The sequence below is a fragment of the Magnolia sinica genome, chromosome 14, assembly GCF_029962835.1.
Source record: "Magnolia sinica isolate HGM2019 chromosome 14, MsV1, whole genome shotgun sequence".
Taxonomy (NCBI): Eukaryota; Viridiplantae; Streptophyta; class Magnoliopsida; order Magnoliales; family Magnoliaceae; genus Magnolia; species Magnolia sinica.
In genome coordinates, this window is record NC_080586.1 from 781,016 (window position 1) to 801,122 (window position 20,107).

Genomic DNA, 20,107 nt, shown 5'->3' on the forward strand with positions numbered 1-20,107 from the left:
ATAAAAAAAAATAAAGAAAAAAAAGGACCTCTTCGACCCGGTTTTGGATATGAGCTCATGTACGACCCGCAAGTAGGCCAATTTCAACCCGACTAGAGACTCACTCGGAACTGGAATTGATGTTGGCAGGGACGTTGGCCTCCTAATCTCACTCAATGGAGATAGGGATGCTTGATCCAGGCCGTCAACCTAGTAGCTTCTGTCAGTAGAAGGCCGCTGGACAGGCAATCCTAAATCCATGGATGGGGGACAGTCAGAAAAAGCAAATGGATTAATCAGGAGAAACCAACGGTTAGGATGATCAGTATGGTGTTATATTCAACTAATGATACAGCTTCATTAGTAGATGGTCATTATCCAGCTTCCCCACCTGCCACAGGCAACAAGCACCCAAGGGTGGCAACGGGTCGGGTCGGGTCGGGTCGGGTCAGGATCAGCTTAATTCCCAACCATTTACTAAACAGGCCAAGAATTCATGCCCAAACCCATGGATAGAGTGAGGGAGAGAGGGTCCAACGGATTGGACCACAGGTTATGGTCCACCCAGTGAATAACTTCTAACCTATTAAGTGAATGGAACATCCAACCTGTTCAATAAATTGAACCCACCAGGAGGAACATTTTAGGCAAAAATCAGTCCCATCCACCCATCAAGTGGACCACAATTGTATTTTGCTATTTATCAATGGCTATACACAATTTTTTCCTATGATGTGGCTTACTTGATAAGTGTATAAGGCTGATTTTCGCACTAGATAATCCTCATGGTCGGACCAACCTTTTAGGGGGATCGCATGCCACAAGCACTTTGCAGGTTGGAAGTTATCCACGAGGTAGACCATAAACTGGGGTCCGATTCGATTGGGTTGGGTCAGGTCACTGGCCCAACCCATTCATAACCTATGTAGATTCAACCCAAGCCTGACCCATTTACTTAAATGGGTCATATTTCTAGCCTACGGTGGAGCAGCTACCCATTTGGCTTGGCCCGAACCCACCTCAACTGCCGAGCGGACCCAAGCCAATTCCCACCCCTATAAACACCCTTCATTAGTCCAGCACAGAGGATTAGAGGCACCCTCCATTGTTGCAGAAGTGGGAGTAAGTAGGCCAACTGAATTGTTGCACCCGACCTCACAATCGACACTCGTCACATATATGCATGCTCAGTCAGCACATTCAATACTCACCATCATCACCTCATCTCTCTCACCAAATTGACTTAAATTCATAGCAGTTAAATTTTAAATTAAATTAATTTATAAAAAATAATAATAATAAAATTTAAAAAAAAAAAAAAAAGAGGCTCATTTTCAATCCTATTTGCGTAGACAGAAGTCCCATTATCCTTCTTTTTTTTTTTTGAAATATCACTGAAATTTCATTAAAAGATAAAGGAGAGCACAAAGGAAACAACAAAAAACAGAGGCAAAATACGAAAGAAGAAACAAAGAAAAAAGAAAAAAGGAGAAAACAGTCCGCTGAGAAAGCGGACCTTACAGCGACCTAAAGCAGAAAAGAAGTCCCATTATCTTTAATCATCTGCTTTTTAATTTATACATCAAACAAACCAAAATATCATTAAGCCCTGCTGCGCGAGTACTGTACAAAATATGAAGCAAAAAGATCTTTCAGCAAAACCCCGGATTCTATCTGCTGCCACTGAGTTCCCTTCTCCACCTATGCAGGCGGCTTGCCACCTCTGAAACTAGATTAGTGAGCACCTGCAGTTTAAAATAATGATATTAGATAATCTCCCAGAGCGTAAAGCCACTTCGGAAAAGAAGTAAACTATGCCTAGTAGATTATGAGAGAGAAGTCAATCCATAGAGTCTTAAAACAGCTATCTGAATGGGCACCCTCAAGAGTTCATATGGCAAACATGTATCATGATCAGGACCATTGATTTCATGGGGCCATTATATGGCTGGGCTACATGTGAAAAATTGCAGCCATTAGGCTACTCTGACCATCCCCATGTTGTAAATTTTGCTGGTTGAATCTGGATCTTGCTCAAATCATTTTTGTAGGTCAAATATCAAAAGGCTAAAATAACCTAGTCCCCTTGAAATTTGGCATATGGCCTGCCCATGCAGTGTTCCACCAGATTAAAAGTCACAATCCCCATCCATGTTTAGTCAGCCTCACACAACACCCAATGCTTGCTTGAGTTCATCTAACCCTTGGGTTCTTACTCTTACTCCGGTGGCAGACTCTTAGGAGTTTCAACACCTGGTTGGGGGTTCGAGTACCCATAGGTGGTGAAATCCCACTACGGCGTGAGTGTGTTTGGTTGTGTGTGTGCATGTAAAAAAAAAAAAAAAAGTTCATCTAGCCTTGAATCACACCAAGTGCTAGAACACAAGATCTTGGTGAGAATGCAAGAGAACATATGAGAGTGAATGGGAAAACTTGTATTGCTGTAAGTAGTGAAGATTACAACTCCGAGTGTGTCCCAAATGAAGAGCTCTTCCATATACAGGCACAAGAAACTTCTAGGTACTTTACATGAATGGGTACCATGGTTAATTCCACACAAGAGTGATTGGAATCATTTATCTGGTAGATAATTTGGTGGAATATCAGATTGCTTGTACAATATTTCTATTTTATAGAAACATCTAAAAAGTGAGAAAATATATAATGACTAACATGACGCGTCATGGTGTGTGCATCGAACTCAAAGTTCCCATGGGATCCATCCACGGATTGTCGGCAGGGCAAAAATCCATCCCGTTCAAACAAATTATGTGCCTATAATTGCCTTTTCCTTGTTGAAATGTAGATAGTTGCCTAAATCTTTACTAATCATCCATTTCAACGCCAGTAATCAAACACTTGAATTCTACCATTCCATGTCATTTTTTCCGTGCAGAGTATCCACAGCGTGGACCACCAGATGACCATCAACATCATGCATGGCCATTATAGTGGCCAAAACTATGTGCTACCCCAGCTCAGGAATCCCACACCCACTTCTGAACCTCCTTTGCAGCCCCCCGACCGATGTCTTGATTCCAAATGCTTGCTAGCCTTATATGCACAAGCAGCACACATGCTGATGTAGAGCAGGTCGCGGACAGTTACATGGCCAAGATGGATCAGAAAAGGCCCGGTCGACGACAGAAGTGATCCGGACCATCGAACCTTAAATCGGGCGTATCTTGCAATCCGGAATGAGTTATCTGACGTAAAATATATGATTTTGGGGTAGAACGAGCTACTGAAGCCAACCAACCCAGCTACGCCGGGTTGCGCAGCCCGGAATTGCGAAAAACCCCTGGATCGATGGTCGTTTCCCCGTTTTAATTTCGCTTTTACTATAAATAGTAAGTTTTAGTTTGATTATAACTCTTCATCCGTCGGGCTTTAGGAGTTGCGCCCAACGTGAAAAGAGCTTAGAATAATTAGGAGAACGGTTTGGTGAAGTCAAATAGGACACTTACTATTTTTGGCCGAAAACCTTGCGCACTAGTAGACATCACGACCGTCTATAAATAGTAAGTTTACTATTTATAGTAAGTATTCTTGGAGTTTGAGTTGTAGTTTGATTCTGATTTCTTTCCCATTGCTTGGTACCCCTATTTAAAGGGTTGTGAACTCGTTTTTATTCATCAATTAATCAATTTCGAATTCATTAGAATTTATTTCTATTTTCTGCTTTCTTTCCTCGTGGATTCGAGAAGTCTCTGTGAGGAGTCCAGAGAAGCTCCGTGGATTCGGAGTAGTTATCCTCATCACGTTCATCCCTGCGTCAATTGGTATCAAAGCGAGGATTCCCCTTGGGCCGATGGCAAACAACGAAGGTATGAATCAAAATCCTGTGGACGGTGATCCAGGGATTCGTTATCTTTAGGAAAAAATGGAAGCTTTCCACCGGGAGAGTCAGTTGACCATGCAAGGGCTGCAGGCAACTCTCGACCGTCTTGCGGATGCGCTACTTCCGCCCCGAGCCCTAAGCGGTGCTCCACCACCCATGGTCGCGGTACGACACAACCCCGATTTTCGTAGAGCACTACCAGTGGCAAACCGTAGGGCTACACCAGATGATTCAAGTTCTAGCGACGAGGACCTTAATGAGGGTTTTGCGCGACGACCAATTCATGGAGGTGATCGTCTAGATTGTGCTGAAAGAGACTATCGAGGTAAGGCTGAACTTCCTAGTTTAAACGGTTTATTACGTATAGAAGATTTTTTCGATTGGCTAGCCGAAGTAGAGAGATATTTTGATTACATGGACGTGCCAGATCATAAAAGGGTAAAATTGGTAGCGTTTAAATTAAAATCTGGTGCTTCTGCATAGTGGGAACAATTACAACTCTCATGAGCTCGCCAGAACAAGGCGCCCATCTCATCATGGCCACGGATGAGACGTCTTCTTCGATCTCGATTTCTCCCCAGTGATTATGAGCAGATATTATTCCAGCAATATCAAAATTGCAGCAGGAAATCGAAGTCCGATTATCTGAAGAATTCCAACGGTTGGCTACACGAAACGATCTGTCAGAATCTGAGTCACAGAAGGTGGCACGATTTATAGGTGGGTTGTGACTGATAATTCAGGACCGAGTTCAGATGTACCCAGTCGGGACTGTGGATGAAGCAGTTCAATTGGCGGGTAGGGCGGCAACACAACTTGCAAGAGCTCCTGCTCGTCCGTATCCTTCAACTCGACCCCCCATGACGGGTCCCACATAGGATCCAGTGTTGCCACGAAGAAAAGACTTAGTACCTCAACTTCCTACAACCGAAAACCGTGATATGGGGAGCAGCTCATCTAGACCTCAACGTACAACACCCACAACAGCGAGTTTGAGTAGGATTTCAAATCCTTATGCTCGGCCAAGGTCGAACAATTGTTACCGTTGTGGCCAACCAGGCCACTTATCAAACACGTGTCCTCAACGTCCCGCAGCACACTTGACTATAAACGAAGGGGGCACTGAAGATGAGGCTGTAGAAGAAGACCATCGCTTTGATGAACATGAACAAATCACTGAAGAAATAGCAGGTGGCGATGAAATGACGGGCGAGGATCATGGCGAATTTCTAGTTGTGAGGCGATTGCTGTATGCCCCACGAAAGGAATTACATCCACAACGACACAATATATTTCGAACTCGGTGCACCGTCAATGGAAAGGTCTGTGATGTAATCATAGACAGTGGTAGTAGCGAGAACATCGTCTCAAGAGTGATGGTGGACAAGTTGCGGCTACCAACGATGAAACATCCTTCCCCGTACTCAATTGGCTGGATAAAAAAGGTGAATGAGACCAAGGTAACTGAACAATGCACTATCTCTTTTTCAATTGGCAAAAATTATAAAGATCAAATACTTTGTGACGTGGTCGATATGGAAGCTTGTCATATGTTACTCGGTCGACCTTAGCAGTCGAACCGTGATGCGACCCATCGGGGACGAGATAATGTTTACGTATTTGTCAAGGATAGTCGAAAAATAATCCTTGCCCCTATGGCACCAGAGAACCACCCTGAAGCCTCTAAAGTGGAGGGGAGTTCCCTCTTGACCATTCGGGATTTTATGGAAGAATCCAAGGAAACCGGCGAGGTATACGCTGTAGTGGTGAAGGGCGAGGAAGAGGAACCCTCAAACATCCCTCCAAATTTAAGACTGTTGCTAAACGAATTCAAAGAAGTCTGGCCTGAGATTTACTCGATGGATTGCCCCCATGAGGGACATCCAACATCATATAGACCTCGTCCCGGAAGCTTGCCCTATCGCCCTCATTATCGGATGAGTCCAGAAGGAGTGTGAGATACTTCGGGCAAGTGGAGGAATTGATCCGTAAGGGTCTCTTGAGAGAGAGCATGAGCCCATGTGCCGTACTAGCATTATTAACGCCAAAAAAGATGGAAGCTGGCGCATGTGTGTCGACAGGGCAATCAACAAAATTACCATCAAATATCGGTTCCTAATACCACGGTTGGGCGACATGCTCGATATGTTAAAAGGGGCCAAAGTGTTCTCTAAACTAGATCTAAGGAGCGGGTACCATCAAATTCGTATTTGACCCGGTGATGAGTGAAAAACGGTATTCAAGACCAAGGAAGGGTTGTATGAGTGGTCATGCCCTTCGGCCTATCGAACGCACCAAGTACTTTTATGCGTTTGATGAATCAAGTTCTAAAACCGTTCACTGGCCGATTTGTGGTAGTATATTTTGATGACATATTGATATATAGCCAGGATGAGGCGGAGCACAGGAAACATCTCAGGCAGGTGCTACAGGTCCTACAAATTAACAAGTTGTACCTCAACTTGAAGAAGTGTAGTTTTTTAACTGACAGCCTGTTATTTCTAGGATTTGTTGTAATGTTCATAAGCATTCGTGTGGACGATGAAAAGGTACGAGCTATTAGGGAATGGCCGATCCCGACAAACATTCATGAGGTGAGGAGTTTTCACAGGTAGACTACTTTTTATCATCGATTTGTATGAGATTTTCACACCATAGTCGCGCCTATAACAGATTGCATGAAAAAAGGACCGTTCCAATGGACCGATAAAGCTGACGAGTGCTTTCATGAGATCAAGCATCGTTTGTCTACAACACCGGTCTTGGTGCTTCCTAATTTCGACAAATTGTTTGAGGTTGAGTGTGACGCTTCATATGTCGGAATTGGAGGAGTATTATCACAGGAAGGCAGGCCGGTAGCCTTCTACAGCGAGAAGCTCAGCGAAGCCCGAAAGAAGTGGTCGACTTATGAGCTTGAGTTGTACGCAGTTGTTCAGGCGCTGCGACATTGGCGGCATTATCTGATTCAAAGAGAGTTTGTTTTGTACACTGACCATCAAGCATTAAAGTTTATTAATAGTCAGACTAACGTGAATCGTGTGCATGCTAGATGGGTTGCATTTTTACAGGAATTCACGTTCGTTCTGAAGCACAATCAGGGCAGCAGAATAAGGTGGCTAATGCACTTAGCCATCGTGCATCACTACTAGTAACAATGAGCAACGAGGTAGTCGGCTTCGACTGTCTCAAGGAGCTGTATGCCGAGGATGAGGACTTCAAAGATTCTTGGATGAAGTGTCAAGAAGGTCACCCCAGTGACCTTCATATACAGGATGATTTTCTCTTCAAAGGGAATCGATTGTGCATCCCCAAAGTTCTCTGAGGGAGCAGATTATTCAGGAGCTACATGGAGGTGGCCTTGGTGGACACCTGGGGCGAGACAAGACGCGAGCTCTTGTGGAAGAGCGGTATTACTGGCCGCAGTTAGTACGCGATGTGGGAAAAGCCGTACAACGTTGTCATGTTTGTCAGACCTCCAAGGGGCAATCTCAGAATACGGGCCTCTACACCCCGTTACCTGTGCCTAACGGCCCTTGGAAAGATTTATCAATGGACTTCGTACTTGGTCTCCCACGAACACAACGCGGCATGGATTCGGTGTTCGTGGTGGTAGATCGTTTCTCAAAGATGGTGCACTTTATCCCATGCAAGAAGACCCTCGATGCAACACATGTGGTGAATTTATTTTTCAGGGAGGTCGTTCGGCTACACGGGGTCCCCAAGACCATTACTTCTGATTGTGACACGAAGTTTATTAGCCACTTTTGGCGGACTTTATGGAATCGATTCGATACACGACTTCAATTTAGTAGTGCTTACCACCCACAGACTGATGGGCAGACCGAAGTTGTGAATCGCACGTTGGGAAACCTCCTTCGCTGTATTTCAGGAGAAAAACCGAAGCAGTGGGATTTGGCCTTGTCTCAAGCAGAGTTTGCATTCAACAATATGGTGAACCGCTCGACAGGGAGATCACCGTTCCAGATTATTTACGGACGAGTGCCTCACCACACACTTGACTTGGTCCCTCTGCCCAAGCACCCAGGCACGAGCATTGCAGCAGAACATATGGCAGACAAGATCATGGGCATCCATGCAGAAGTGCAGACCAAGTTACATGCCTCGAACGAGAAGTACAAGGAACAAGCGGACAAGCATCGGCGACAAAAAGTGTTCGAGGTAGGCGACCGCGTTATGGTCCATTTGCGCAAAGAGAGATTTCCGACCGGGACGTACAACAAGTTGAAAAATAAGAAGATTGGACCGGTACCAATCATCCGAAAGATCAATGACAACGCTTATGTTGTTGATCTCCCAGATGACATGGCCATCTCACGGACTTTTAATGTCATGGACCTAACCGAGTATCATGAACCAGAGCATGACGAGAACTCGAGGACGAGTTCTTTTGAAGTGGAGGAGACTGATGTAGAGCAGGTCGCGGACAGTTACATGGCCAAGATGGATCAGAAAAGGCCCGGTCGACGACAGAAGTGATCCGGACCATCGAACCTTAAATCGGGCGTATCTTGCAATCCGGAATGAGTTATCTGACGTAAAATATATGATTTTGGGGTAGAACGAGCTACTGAAGCCAACCAACCCGCTACGCCGGGTTGCGCAGCCCGGAATTGCGAAAAACCCCTGGATCGATGGTCGTTTTCCCGTTTTAATTTCGCTTTTACTATAAATAGTAAGTTTTAGTTTGATTATAACTCTTCATCCGTCGGGCTTTAGGAGTTGCGCCCAACGTGAAAAGAGCTTAGAATAATTAGGAGAACGGTTTGGTGAAGCCAAATAGGACACTTACTATTTTTGGCCGAAAACCTTGCGCACTAGTAGACATCACGACCGTCTATAAATAGTAAGTTTACTATTTATAGTAAGTCGCGGATTCTAAGAGTTTGAGTTGTAGTTTGATTCTGATTTCTTTCCCATTGCTTGGTACCCCTATTTAAAGGGTTGTGAACTCGTTTTTATTCATCAATTAATCAATTTCGAATTTATTAGAATTTATTTCTATTTTCTGCTTTCTTTCCTCGTGGATTCGAGAAGTCTCTGTGAGGAGTCCAGAGAAGCTCCGTGGATTCGGAGTAGTTATCCTCATCACGTTCATCCCTGCGTCACATGCCAACCTAGCCCACATCTGGGACATTTAACGAGTACATAATGTGAGTCTCGCCATGAAAATAATCTCATGAAAAAGATCAGACACACCTACAGATCAAGCAGTGCAAGCCAAGTATGAAAGAAATAGACAGTTTTGAGAACTTGTAAACAGTCCAATGTACACTTTTGTGGTCCACCAGATGAGTATAGTGGCCTAAATTATCCGCTGCAGGGTGGAGCAAAGGTGCGAGCAGGGCATGCAATTGTCTAACCTCCCTGATTTCATTGAGACCACAATTAACTCAAACAATTCTTTAGATGCATATCGTTTCCTTACCAAATCTTGATGTTGAACTGTTCTACAAATGCATCACCTTGTAGTCTAAAATGAAGTGTGATGGATAAAAAATGCTAGTGCATACATGAAAGGTTTGCCTGGCTCTCGCTTGCAGCTATGTTTTATACTGTGGTGTAAATACAGATGGTATGATGGTTTTGCTGGTTTGCCACACAATATGTAGTGTATTGGTCCTTTTCATGTTAGTCATATTGGTCATTATTTCGATAGATTCATCAAAAGACTCAAGGATAACAGAACATTTAGGTGTATTAAACAAAAGGGGAAAAAATAAAAAATAAGAAAGTTGGTGATGGGTAAGTAACAAAATCAGTTACCAAATACTATATCAAAGCAGGGATAGAAGTCAAGGCATGTGGCCATCTAGGGTTGCAAGTGATTCCTTGAGCAGCCTTTGTGCCTCCTCTCTCCTCCTAAGCATGCAAAGAAACCACCACTAAAGTCAACAGCATTTACTAGCTTCATACATATATTGACAGCAGGTACAAGGAAACTAAGAACTGGAATATATGTGTGTGTGTGTGCGCGCGCGCGCATAATAATTGATAAAATGTAATGAGTGTGTGTGTGTGTGTGTGTGTGCGCGCGAGCGCGCGCAAAATAATTGATAAAATTTAATGAGATCGGCAAATCAATATCTACCAGCAACTGAAATGTAGTGGATTAACCAACCACCAGTTACTACAATAACCACAATAAATTTTAATAATGCCATCCACTAAACATTTTGACCATGACCTTTACAGGATCCACCACCCCTTTACGTGAAAATGTATGCTCGCATTTTAAGTTCTGACAAGTGGGGGTAATCCAGACAATTGTTCTGCAACGTCCCACTATGGATGGACCATGCCCCATAAATCCCCTCAATATGATGATTCTAATCTTGATGGCATAGATGATTATGAAGAGATGCAACGATGATTTATTTATTTATTTATTTTGAAAGGCAACAGGGAGCTTTCATTGAAAGAAGGCGCTGAGTTAGCGCCAAACTACAATCAGGAAAACAGAACAAAACAAAAAAACATACCATGAGTACCCCAGGTTTACAGCCCACTCCTTAACAAGAGAAGAGGCAAATACAAGCAACCTGCCCCACCCCGGTACTCTCATTATGAAAACGTCTATTGTTTCTCTCCCACCAAATCATCCATAATACTGCCAAGAGAGAAAGGCGCCATCGGGTCTGCAATTCCTTTTGAAGAGACATGCCGTGCCACACCATTAGGAGGTCCTCGATGTCCATAAGGCATGGACCACGCAAGGTTGAAGCCCCTACAGACAACCGACCACAACGAAGAGGCGAAAGGACCTGGATAAGGAGATGATTTCACAGATTCAGCTGAAGACAAGCACATAAGACATATTTGGGATGATCATAGCTCTCTTTTGGAGGTTGTCGACAGTTAAGATTCTATTCCTACCCACCAGCCAACCAAAAGCCGCTGTCTTTGGGGGCACACCATAATGCCAAACGTAACTAGTGGAGGCTTTCTTCGCACCTTGCTTTCAAATTAAATAGTAAAAGGATCGAACTGAGAACTGGCCCGATTTGTCTTTGACTCAAATCATCTTTTCGCTTTCTTCATTAGACGGGCAGCAGTGTAGCAAGCATTGAAGAAGGGAAATCAGCTCCACCAGCTCTTCGTCCCTAAGGTTCCGGCAGCATGGAGGGGTACAAATGTCTTCCCAATAAACAGATAATTGGCTTAATGTCTTCACCATTCCCACAAGCGAAGCCTACGCCTTCCTTGAATTTTGTTTTCACCCCATAGATTCCTTTCCATATTGCTGACGCTTTATACAAAGAGGATTCCTTGGTCCACCGCCCGCCATTCTAACACCCATATTTGCTTGCCATTACCTCCCTCCATAAAAAAAAAAAAAATTTAAAAAAAAAAATTTTTTTTTTTAAAAAAATCATGTCTAAGCCTTTCCAAGAAGGTTAGAACCACTTTAGGGCACTTGAAAAGTGACATAAAGTAGAGGTGCAACTTAGAAAGAGCAACTTTGATAAGGGTGATGTGATACGCCCCCCAAGGGACAACTGGACAAGAATCGACCATTCCAATTCGTTAGCTTCCTCTCAATCCTCTCCAATACTCTATCCCATTAATATTTAGCCAGGCTCCAAAAGCAAAGGGGGAGACCTAAGTAGGTCCAACGAAACGAACTCGCCTTGCACTAAAAAGAATCGGCCAATTGAGCAAGCTCGTCCGACTCCACATGGATTCCCAACATTTCGCATTTGGCTAAATTAACCTTCTACCCCGAAACCACCTCCAAACATCTGATGATCATGCTCAAGTTGTCAACCTTATCTTCTATTGCCTCGCAAAATAATAGTGTGTCATCCACGAACTGTATGTGTGAAATTGGGGGATTTGAGCTAGCCGCCTTGAATCCACAAAATCACCCCCCCCCCCCCCCAACTACAAATAGAAAGGGGGAGAGTGGGTCACCTCATCTGATTCCCCTTGAACTCTTGAAATAGCTTTTAGGGGAGCCATTAAGTAGCACACAAAAAATGGAATGATTTAACACATTCTCTCATCCAAGCACACAACTTTGTCTCGCACCCAATTCTATTGAGCATATAGTCCAGAAAATCCCAATCCATGTGCTTGTGGGCCTTCACAATGTCCAACTTACAAGCCCTTCGGCCCTTCCTTATGCCTAGAGTCAATACACTCGTGAACAATAAGAACACTATCTAATATTTGCCACCCCTCCACGAATGCACCTTCGTTTGCCGATCTGACCTAGCCAATCACATTCCAAAACCTAGTTGCAAGGATTTTAGCCAAAATTTTATATGGTCCTCCAATTAGACTTAAAACCCCAAAGTCCTCAAGTCTCTCAACTCCCGATATCTTAGGGATGATTGTAATGAAAGTCACCCCCATTTCCAAAAGGAGTCGGCGCCAAGCAATAAATTCTTGCAAGAAATTCATCACATCATCTTCGAGTAAATCCCAAAATCCTTGGAGAAAAGTATGACGGAAACTGTCAGGGCCTCGCCTTGTCCCTTCCCAATGAAAAAATGGCATCTTTGACCTCCTCCTCGGAGAACGGCCTCTCTAGATATTCAAAATCCGTTATTCATAAAGAAGAGAAGTTCAAATTATTCAAAGTGGGTATTTTCCACCTCTCCCCTTGCAACAGGCTTTTGTAGAAGCTAACTACTACTTCGTAAACCTGATCCTTTTTCCTTTTACACAAATGCTTCTGATTTTGTTATTTCTAGTCTGCGCACTAGCAATATTATGGAAAAAATTCTAGTGTTTTTGTCACTTTCTTTAAGCCACGTGGCTCTAGATTGTTGCTACCATTTTGTTTCCTCTTCTTTGAGCCGACCATCATGATCCTAAGCTAGCTCAGCTCTATAGGCATGTTCCTCATCCAATAGCACACAACTTTCAGCCTTCAAGTCAAGGGCTTGGATGTCATTTAGCATCGGCTCCACCTCTGCCTGTCTCTTCCCCATTACCTCCTTCCATGCCAAAATTCTACTTTTGAGGAGCTTCAACTTTCTGCAAAGAATAAAACCAGCATAGCCGCTAACTTCCAAAGAGTTCCACCACTCTTCAATCAAAGCTGAGAAGCCTTCAATTTGGAGCTAAGATAATTCGAATCTAAACGGCTTCAACCCCCAATTTGCCTCCTCCACTTCGAGTAAAATCGGGCAATGGTCCAAAAACAGGTTTGAAGCACACGTTGAGAAACAAAGGCCACACCTCCACCCATTTCCGAGAAACATGAAATCTATCAAGTCTAGACATAATAGCCCAATTCTCACCATTGGACAATGTGAACCTGCAACCCCCCATTGGGTAGATCCACCAATTCTTGTGAATTTACCTAATTCGAAAAGCCCTCATGTTACTTGTGATACTACCCCCTGGAGATTTTTCGTTGATGAATCTAGTGACATTGAAGTCGCCCCCCATGCACCACGGGCCCAAAAACAAGAGGCAAGCCTTGAATAGGACCTCCCACATTTCCTCCCCTCTAGCAAATACATTAGAGCCATAAACTACCGAGAATAACCACTTGAATTCAGAAAAAATATTTTTCAACACGACTGATACGTTGAAGGCCCCTGTCTAAACTGACTCCTTAACCCAAACCATTGAATCCCCACGCCACCAAAATACCACCAGCAAAACCAGGAGACCCCAAGAAAGCCCACTCCTTGGATTTAGCCACTCATAAAATCAACTATCGCAATGACGTGAGCTTTCGCACCATTGCAGATGTCTCAAACCTGATGCCTTTTTTGGCTACTACCTAGACCCCTGATACTCCATGAAAGGATCTTCATTTAGGAATTGATTTTCCTCTACCACCCCTCTCTTGCTTACTACAGGAGTCCCTTCCCCATACGCAATGTTCAGGTCTAGGCTTACCAATTCTCTCCTACCTTTTGAGGAATGTTGGAGTTTCTTAGGGGAGAGAGGTTGTTGAAGTCGTCTGCTCTATTCCTCAACAAACTAAGAAGGGCGGAGTATTCTTCATCCCTATCACCAAAAGAAACCCCAATCTATCTCCTGACATGGTATAAGGCTTCATGAATCCATCTCTTCCCTTTTAGAACTTCTAGCTAAAGGAAAAGCTTTTTACCTAGCAAGTTGGGAATTCAACAAAGTCTGAGCATATGTCACTCTAAATGTTATCGGAAATTGCAATTCTCAGAGGTAACACCTCCAAAACTTCGTTGAAGAACAAAGTGTCTTCCCTAATGTGCTAAGAATGGGACATCGAAGAAAGGATGTCATGCTCTGCCACCTCGCAAACCGCCATTGACCTAAGACCCACTAGAGACAACTCGTTCGGTCTAACTACCAGCCGCATTCGATCCAATTCTATCATAGAAGAGAGACCTTCAACAGAGGCCACCTAGCTCAAGAACAAACAAAAAGAACACAAATGGAATTCCTACATTGTCTTGGGAAAAAGGCTCAAGAAGTCGTCTTTGTTAAGGGGTGTTAGCATGTGAGTTCACAAAAGAGGACATCCACACATGTATTGAAAGGGGGGGAATTCTCACGTGCCGAGAAGAAGACATGTTTCGCGGTGCGTGTCGCTTGAACCAACTTAGGTTTTGAAAATCATGGTCGTCCAATGCCTTTACTATTGTCACCACATCATGGAGATCTAAACCAGCCCCTGACAACTGAAAAGGTGGTTCAGGAGTCCAAACCTCATCCCCATACCTCAAACGAGCCACGAACCAGAGCTTTGAACCGTCATCTCCCTTCTCGAATAAAGAATGATAATCCGTAAATGGGAGCTGGAAACTAGCGTTATGCTTGCTAAACTTCAATTGATCGATACCGATGCTGAAACAGATTCAATTCCAACGGAAAGATGGAACAGAAGAGCTCGATTAATCCAAAGTGTTTCTGTCAGGGTGCTAGAAGATGAAATTTCCTGGAAACAGAAATCGCGGAGCAAATGGATTAAAGAAGGGGCTAAAAATACAAAATTCTTCCACAACATGGCCAGCATGTGTGCACGAGTCAACAAAATCAGTAGCTTAATGGTTAATGGGGTTCGTACAAAGGATAAACAAGTCATATCTGAAGAGGTGATCAGATACTTCAGCAACCTCCTTCACAAAGAAAGCAGGCACAGACCAAAATTAGATCATCTCCAATTGGATCAGATATCAGAGGAGGAAGCAAAGTCTATTGAATATATATACATTCACGGTTGCAGAAGTTAAGGAGGTGGTCAAGGCATTGGAAGGAGACAAAGCCCCTGGCCTGGATGGGTACCCGATTACTTTCTTTCAGATTTTTTGGGAAATCTTAGAGGGAGATGTTATGGCTTTTATCAACGAATTCCATAAAAGAGGCAGGTTATCTAAAGACCCGGGAGCCTCCTTCATTGCTCTCATTCCTAAGATTCCTGGGGCTGATTCTTTGCAAGAATTCAGACCGATCAATTTACTTGGTGGCCCATACAAGAATCCAGAGAAACAAATTAATGCTGCACTTGGGGTGGCTTGAAAGCTAATGGGAGAAACACGTGACATTTGTTACTTTGGGTCGGCTTTGGTCGAAAACAGATAGCCATCTCAATGCAAATCTGCTCAAACTATTGGATGCACCCAGAAGTAGACCGCTTGGGTTATCCTAGTCACTGACTGGATGCATTCTGGGGATTGCAATTTGGCACTCAGCATTCAACAGGAAAAAGTTCACCTGTAGTAAGCTAGGATCACATGACTAGTCCTTTGGACACAGCCCCTCCGTGATAGTGCCTGACAGTTCAGTTAGGATCTCAGACATGTGTGCCACATATACCATGGTTGAGTGATTAACAACTTATTTATTAGCATCTACCATTGGATTCTTTCCCTTAAACAAAATATGCATGTCTTTTGCCATTTTGAAAAGATAGCAGAAAGGATCCCTTCTAAAGGAAATCAAACCTTTCTCCATGACAGCCAATCTGCAAAAATTAATGTCTTCGAATGCTAAACTTATTGTCCCAAGATGCACAGTAATGAGATGAGAAGCAGAGGAGAAGAGATGAGAGCACCAGTAGAAAGATAAATAGCAAAGTGAAAAAAGAATATTTCAGTATTATAAACTGATTATCATTTAGATTAGGAAAATGTGCAAAGACAGAATGCTGACTACAGCATTTTTAAAAAGCGAACTGCTATCCTTTTTGTTGAAATTTTCTCTTTTACAGTTGTTAAACAACAGTGGTGATGGAGGAGATGGAGCTACTAAAGGCAATGAAAGAGGTAGGTTCAAACATTGTGAACAAAGTAGCAGCTGTTGTTTTACATCGTCTCTTGCAGGAAGGAACAGTTTACAGTGACATTGCAAAAGACCAGACGATTCAAGTGATGGATGAGTCATCTTTTTTTGGGTAGGTATATTGATGAATGGTCAAGACAAACGCGAAGCAGGTAAAAGGTAAGAATGACATCAGAAACCCTTATAACAAAAGGAATATATGAACACAAGGAAAAAGATAAGACTACAGTCATTTTTGGCTCATCCCTGTCCTTGTTTTGCTTTTTTTTGGCCTTCTTTTCAACTAAAACAGTTTTATATTAAAAAAATGAATACAAATAACACAGAATATATGAAGATGATCCCAATATGCTATCCTTGACGCTGAAAGAATCAAGACACGATCATTGAGACTGAAAGAATAAAGACGCACACACAAACAGACTATAGTAAACAACTGCAACATGCAATAGCTTTCACTGATCATTGAGACTCACATTGAGATTAAAAGAATCAAAACATGCACGAATGCACCCACACCCACACCCACAGACACCCACACACATGGGCAAGCGCGCGCGCACAATTTCATATGCAAGAAAGCAAGTCCAGAACATACCTTTTTATATCCTCCACTGCTTGTTTACGGCGTTGTATCTGAAGTTCTAGTATATGAATTAGAGTTGATCTTGCCTGAGAGAAGACCATAATTGGCTCATTACTTAGGAAAAAAAATCTCATAGCATGAAGGTTTGACAAATGAAGGGGAAAATTCTACCTGGTGAGGGCGTATGGAATTCAGTAGGTGGTGTAAGTTCCTAAATATAAGAGATATGTCTTCTACTCTCCGTGCATATTGAGATGGTCTCTCAACAAGAACATCTGTTAGCTCCAATATATGTAGCAGCAGTTCTCTGTTCAGTGATCTCAACTCCTTTTTGAAATCTGGATAAAGCAAGAACTTATCAGGGAACATATGCAAAATATAAACAATAGCCCAGGGATTTCTTAGATGAAATGCCGAGTCTTCCATGAATGTCCTAATGCAACCTGACCAGGAAGTATCTATACAATAATTAGGGGTGTACATCGAGTCGAACCAAGTCGAGCTGGCCTCAGCTCAACTCAGCTCGGCCACTGGCTGACCTCAGCTCAAACTCGGCTGGACTCTGTCCTCGAGCCTGACTGGCCAGCTCGGCTCAGTTCGGTCAGCAACTCGGGCCAGCTCAGGCTGAGTTCAAGCCAAGATTGAGCCGAGTTCGCCATTGAGGCATTTCCACAAACACCTGGACTGCACCTTCAAAATCCCTCTGTATGTGAAACAGAAGCAATGGTTTTACAGGTATTTTATCAAACACCTTCTAAGCAACATAAAAACCAAGAAAAAAAGGGTATTTGTTTCATGTACATACCTTCCTTGCCACCAGCCACACTTCGTTGAGTCATTTTATCAAACACTTGGTGAGCAACATCAATGGCAAAGTAACCGAGTCACCGAATTGGTTCGATCCGCGTTCGATTTGAGCTGGATTTGATCCGAGTCGAGTCGAGCTGGGGCCTGCTTGAACTCGGCTCGAACTCATTTTCGAGCCCAAAAAATCAGCTCGACGCGGCTCGAACTCAGCTTCGAACCAAGTCGAATCGAGCTTTTTCGAGTCGAGTCGAGCTAGCTTGGTTCGTGTACACCCCTAACAATAATGATCAGGACCAAGCCCTAGTGTGGCAAGGTGGCGTCATTGAAATGCGATGCACTAGGGGAAAGTCACGGAAGTGACATGACAAGAGCTAGAACAAAACACATCACAAAAGAACGTACACACACACACACACACATCAATTATAATTTTAGTACATAAGATACTCCGTCTTATCACTCTTGAGAGATGAGGTCAGATTTCTCTTCACTATATTTTAGAGTTCTAGCCATTAGTGGCCATCATCAAATTAGGGACAGCCAGTTATGATATGAAGCAATACCTTTGTGGGGCATGAATTTTTTTTGAAAGTTGCACATGCTCATGAGACTAAGCTCAAATATTGAGTTCTACTTCCCTAATTACTAATGCCGAGAGGGGCAATGTAGGTGTGAAAAAGTCATGAGACTAAGCTCATATATTGAGTTCTACTTACCTAATTACTAATGCTGAGAGGGGCAATGTAGGTGTGAAGAAGTCAAGAAGAGGACTAGTCCAAAATATCAATTGCCAAAAATCCTTGAAACGCTGTGGCAAACAGCATCTACATTTGATTGGTCCGGCGTGTGTTCAATAAAATTTTAGTTATCTCTTCAAAAAAAAAAAAAAAGTGTGTTTGGATGGCAACTGTATTGAATTGTAAAAAATCAGTTCAATCAAGCAGATATAACTGCTCTGTAATGAATCTAGTGATGTTTCCTAGCATTTGTAATGAGTAAACAAGCTTCCATTGCTTTCATCTCAACTCCAACTCAAAAGTAATGTAATTGTAGTAATGAAAATCTGATCTTATAATAGCAATTCAATTGGGCAGTGCACCCAAATCCAGCACATAACAAAATGTGTATTGACTTGAATTGCAATGAAACCAACTTCAAAGGGGGAAACGCATATACTAGGAATTCATGACGCAAGAGAAACCAACTGCAACTCATTAGATCATGGTGAAAAGGAAGTAACGCGGGGTGGAAACACCGCAGTGAAAGAGTCGACTGCGGTGAGACACACCCGCCATAAAGAAAAGAATCAACGGCAGTGAAAGTTAGGCCGTTGTGGAAACAGACATGACAGAATGCTCAGGAGCGGTGAAAACAACCCAATTAGCCCGCACGAACATAATGTTTGCCACAAATCTTGAAATCCCTAAATATATGATATCCTTTAAGCTCAACGATTAAAGAATATAAGACAATTCCAACCTCCAAATTCAGCATCAACGGACAAATTACCAGAATTCATAATGGAAATCAACATTTACAAAGAAAAAGGAAAAGAATACGGTTTTCTATTGGGAATTAATACTAATCGAGTAAAGTGAAGAAAGAAAACCCTAGAAATGAAGCATTTTGGAAGAAAGGAGAAACGTACCAACATTGGGCCCTTTCGGATATAGCTGACGAACGCCTTGATCTTCCAAGCTCGGGAGTATATCATCGGTCTGCCAAAAAAAATCAATTTAAGAAATTAAAAAAAAAAAATCAATCGAGAGGAGATGGAAGCTTCAACGAGGTAGGGAGATCTGAGGAGCTCTATCTATATATTTATAGAGCTAGGGAGGTACAGAACTCTCATTTCCCCTCTCTTCTCATTATTTCGTATGTGATGGCGTTGTGGGAGGGAGGACGAGCGAGACCCACCGTGTAATTGGCGCCGTACAAGGTGTAGGTCCCATTGATGGGCGGCGGAGGTGGTGGTGCTGATTTTGGATTCTGGATGTAGTCCTTGTACAGCCTGTAATATGGAGGTGGGGGAGGAAATGCTGATGTAGCTCCTGCTGCCATTATCTCTATCTCTCCCTCTGGAAGAAGCGGAGCCGAGATGCTGAGAACGAGACTCCGTTGAGCAAGATAGTGAAGGGACTTTAGCGCACAAGTAGCAACGTCGCGCACGAGGACACGGGACCCCTCGATCCAGCTAACTCGACTCGTCGGACATGTTTAGAACCGACTTAACCGGAACCGAATGGCTGAGTCAGTCTGAACCAAGTACGGCTTCGCCCATTCCAATCTCAAACCAAGTTAGAGTTTGAGTTACCTGGTAACACCAATAAAAACACGATTCAGTTAGACCCGGCTCGATCCGAAACCTGACTTAACTCGGATATATATATAGAGAGAGAGAGAGAGAGAGAGAGAGAGGCATGCTCTCCTACTCACTTATGCACGTGCACACTTTTCCACACGTGTCATGGGTGTCGAATCCGAACGGTCCATAAAATGCGGAATCCCATAAAACCTTAGGGGGTGAATTTTCACCCTGATCTAAGATTCTAGTGGGCCATAGTAAAGAGAAATTCAAATCAAGGGAAGACACTGTTTGCATTTTTATGGCCCACCAAAGTTTTGGTTCAAAGTAACAATTGGTACCA

General features: G+C 43.2%; 1 protein-coding gene across 1 annotated transcript; it reads right to left on the minus strand.

The window, feature by feature from the left end:
- Positions 1–1,515: 1,515 nt before the first annotated feature.
- On the minus strand, positions 1,516–19,673 carry LOC131225928 (mediator of RNA polymerase II transcription subunit 7a-like; the record flags this gene model as incomplete). Its single annotated transcript, XM_058221538.1, has 6 exons — positions 1,516–1,724; positions 9,605–9,700; positions 16,665–16,738; positions 16,824–16,990; positions 19,108–19,177; positions 19,377–19,673. Coding segments are annotated over 5 exons (675 nt in total), but the record flags the coding sequence as incomplete, so codon positions are not given.
- Between the last annotated feature and the right edge of the window lie 434 nt (positions 19,674–20,107).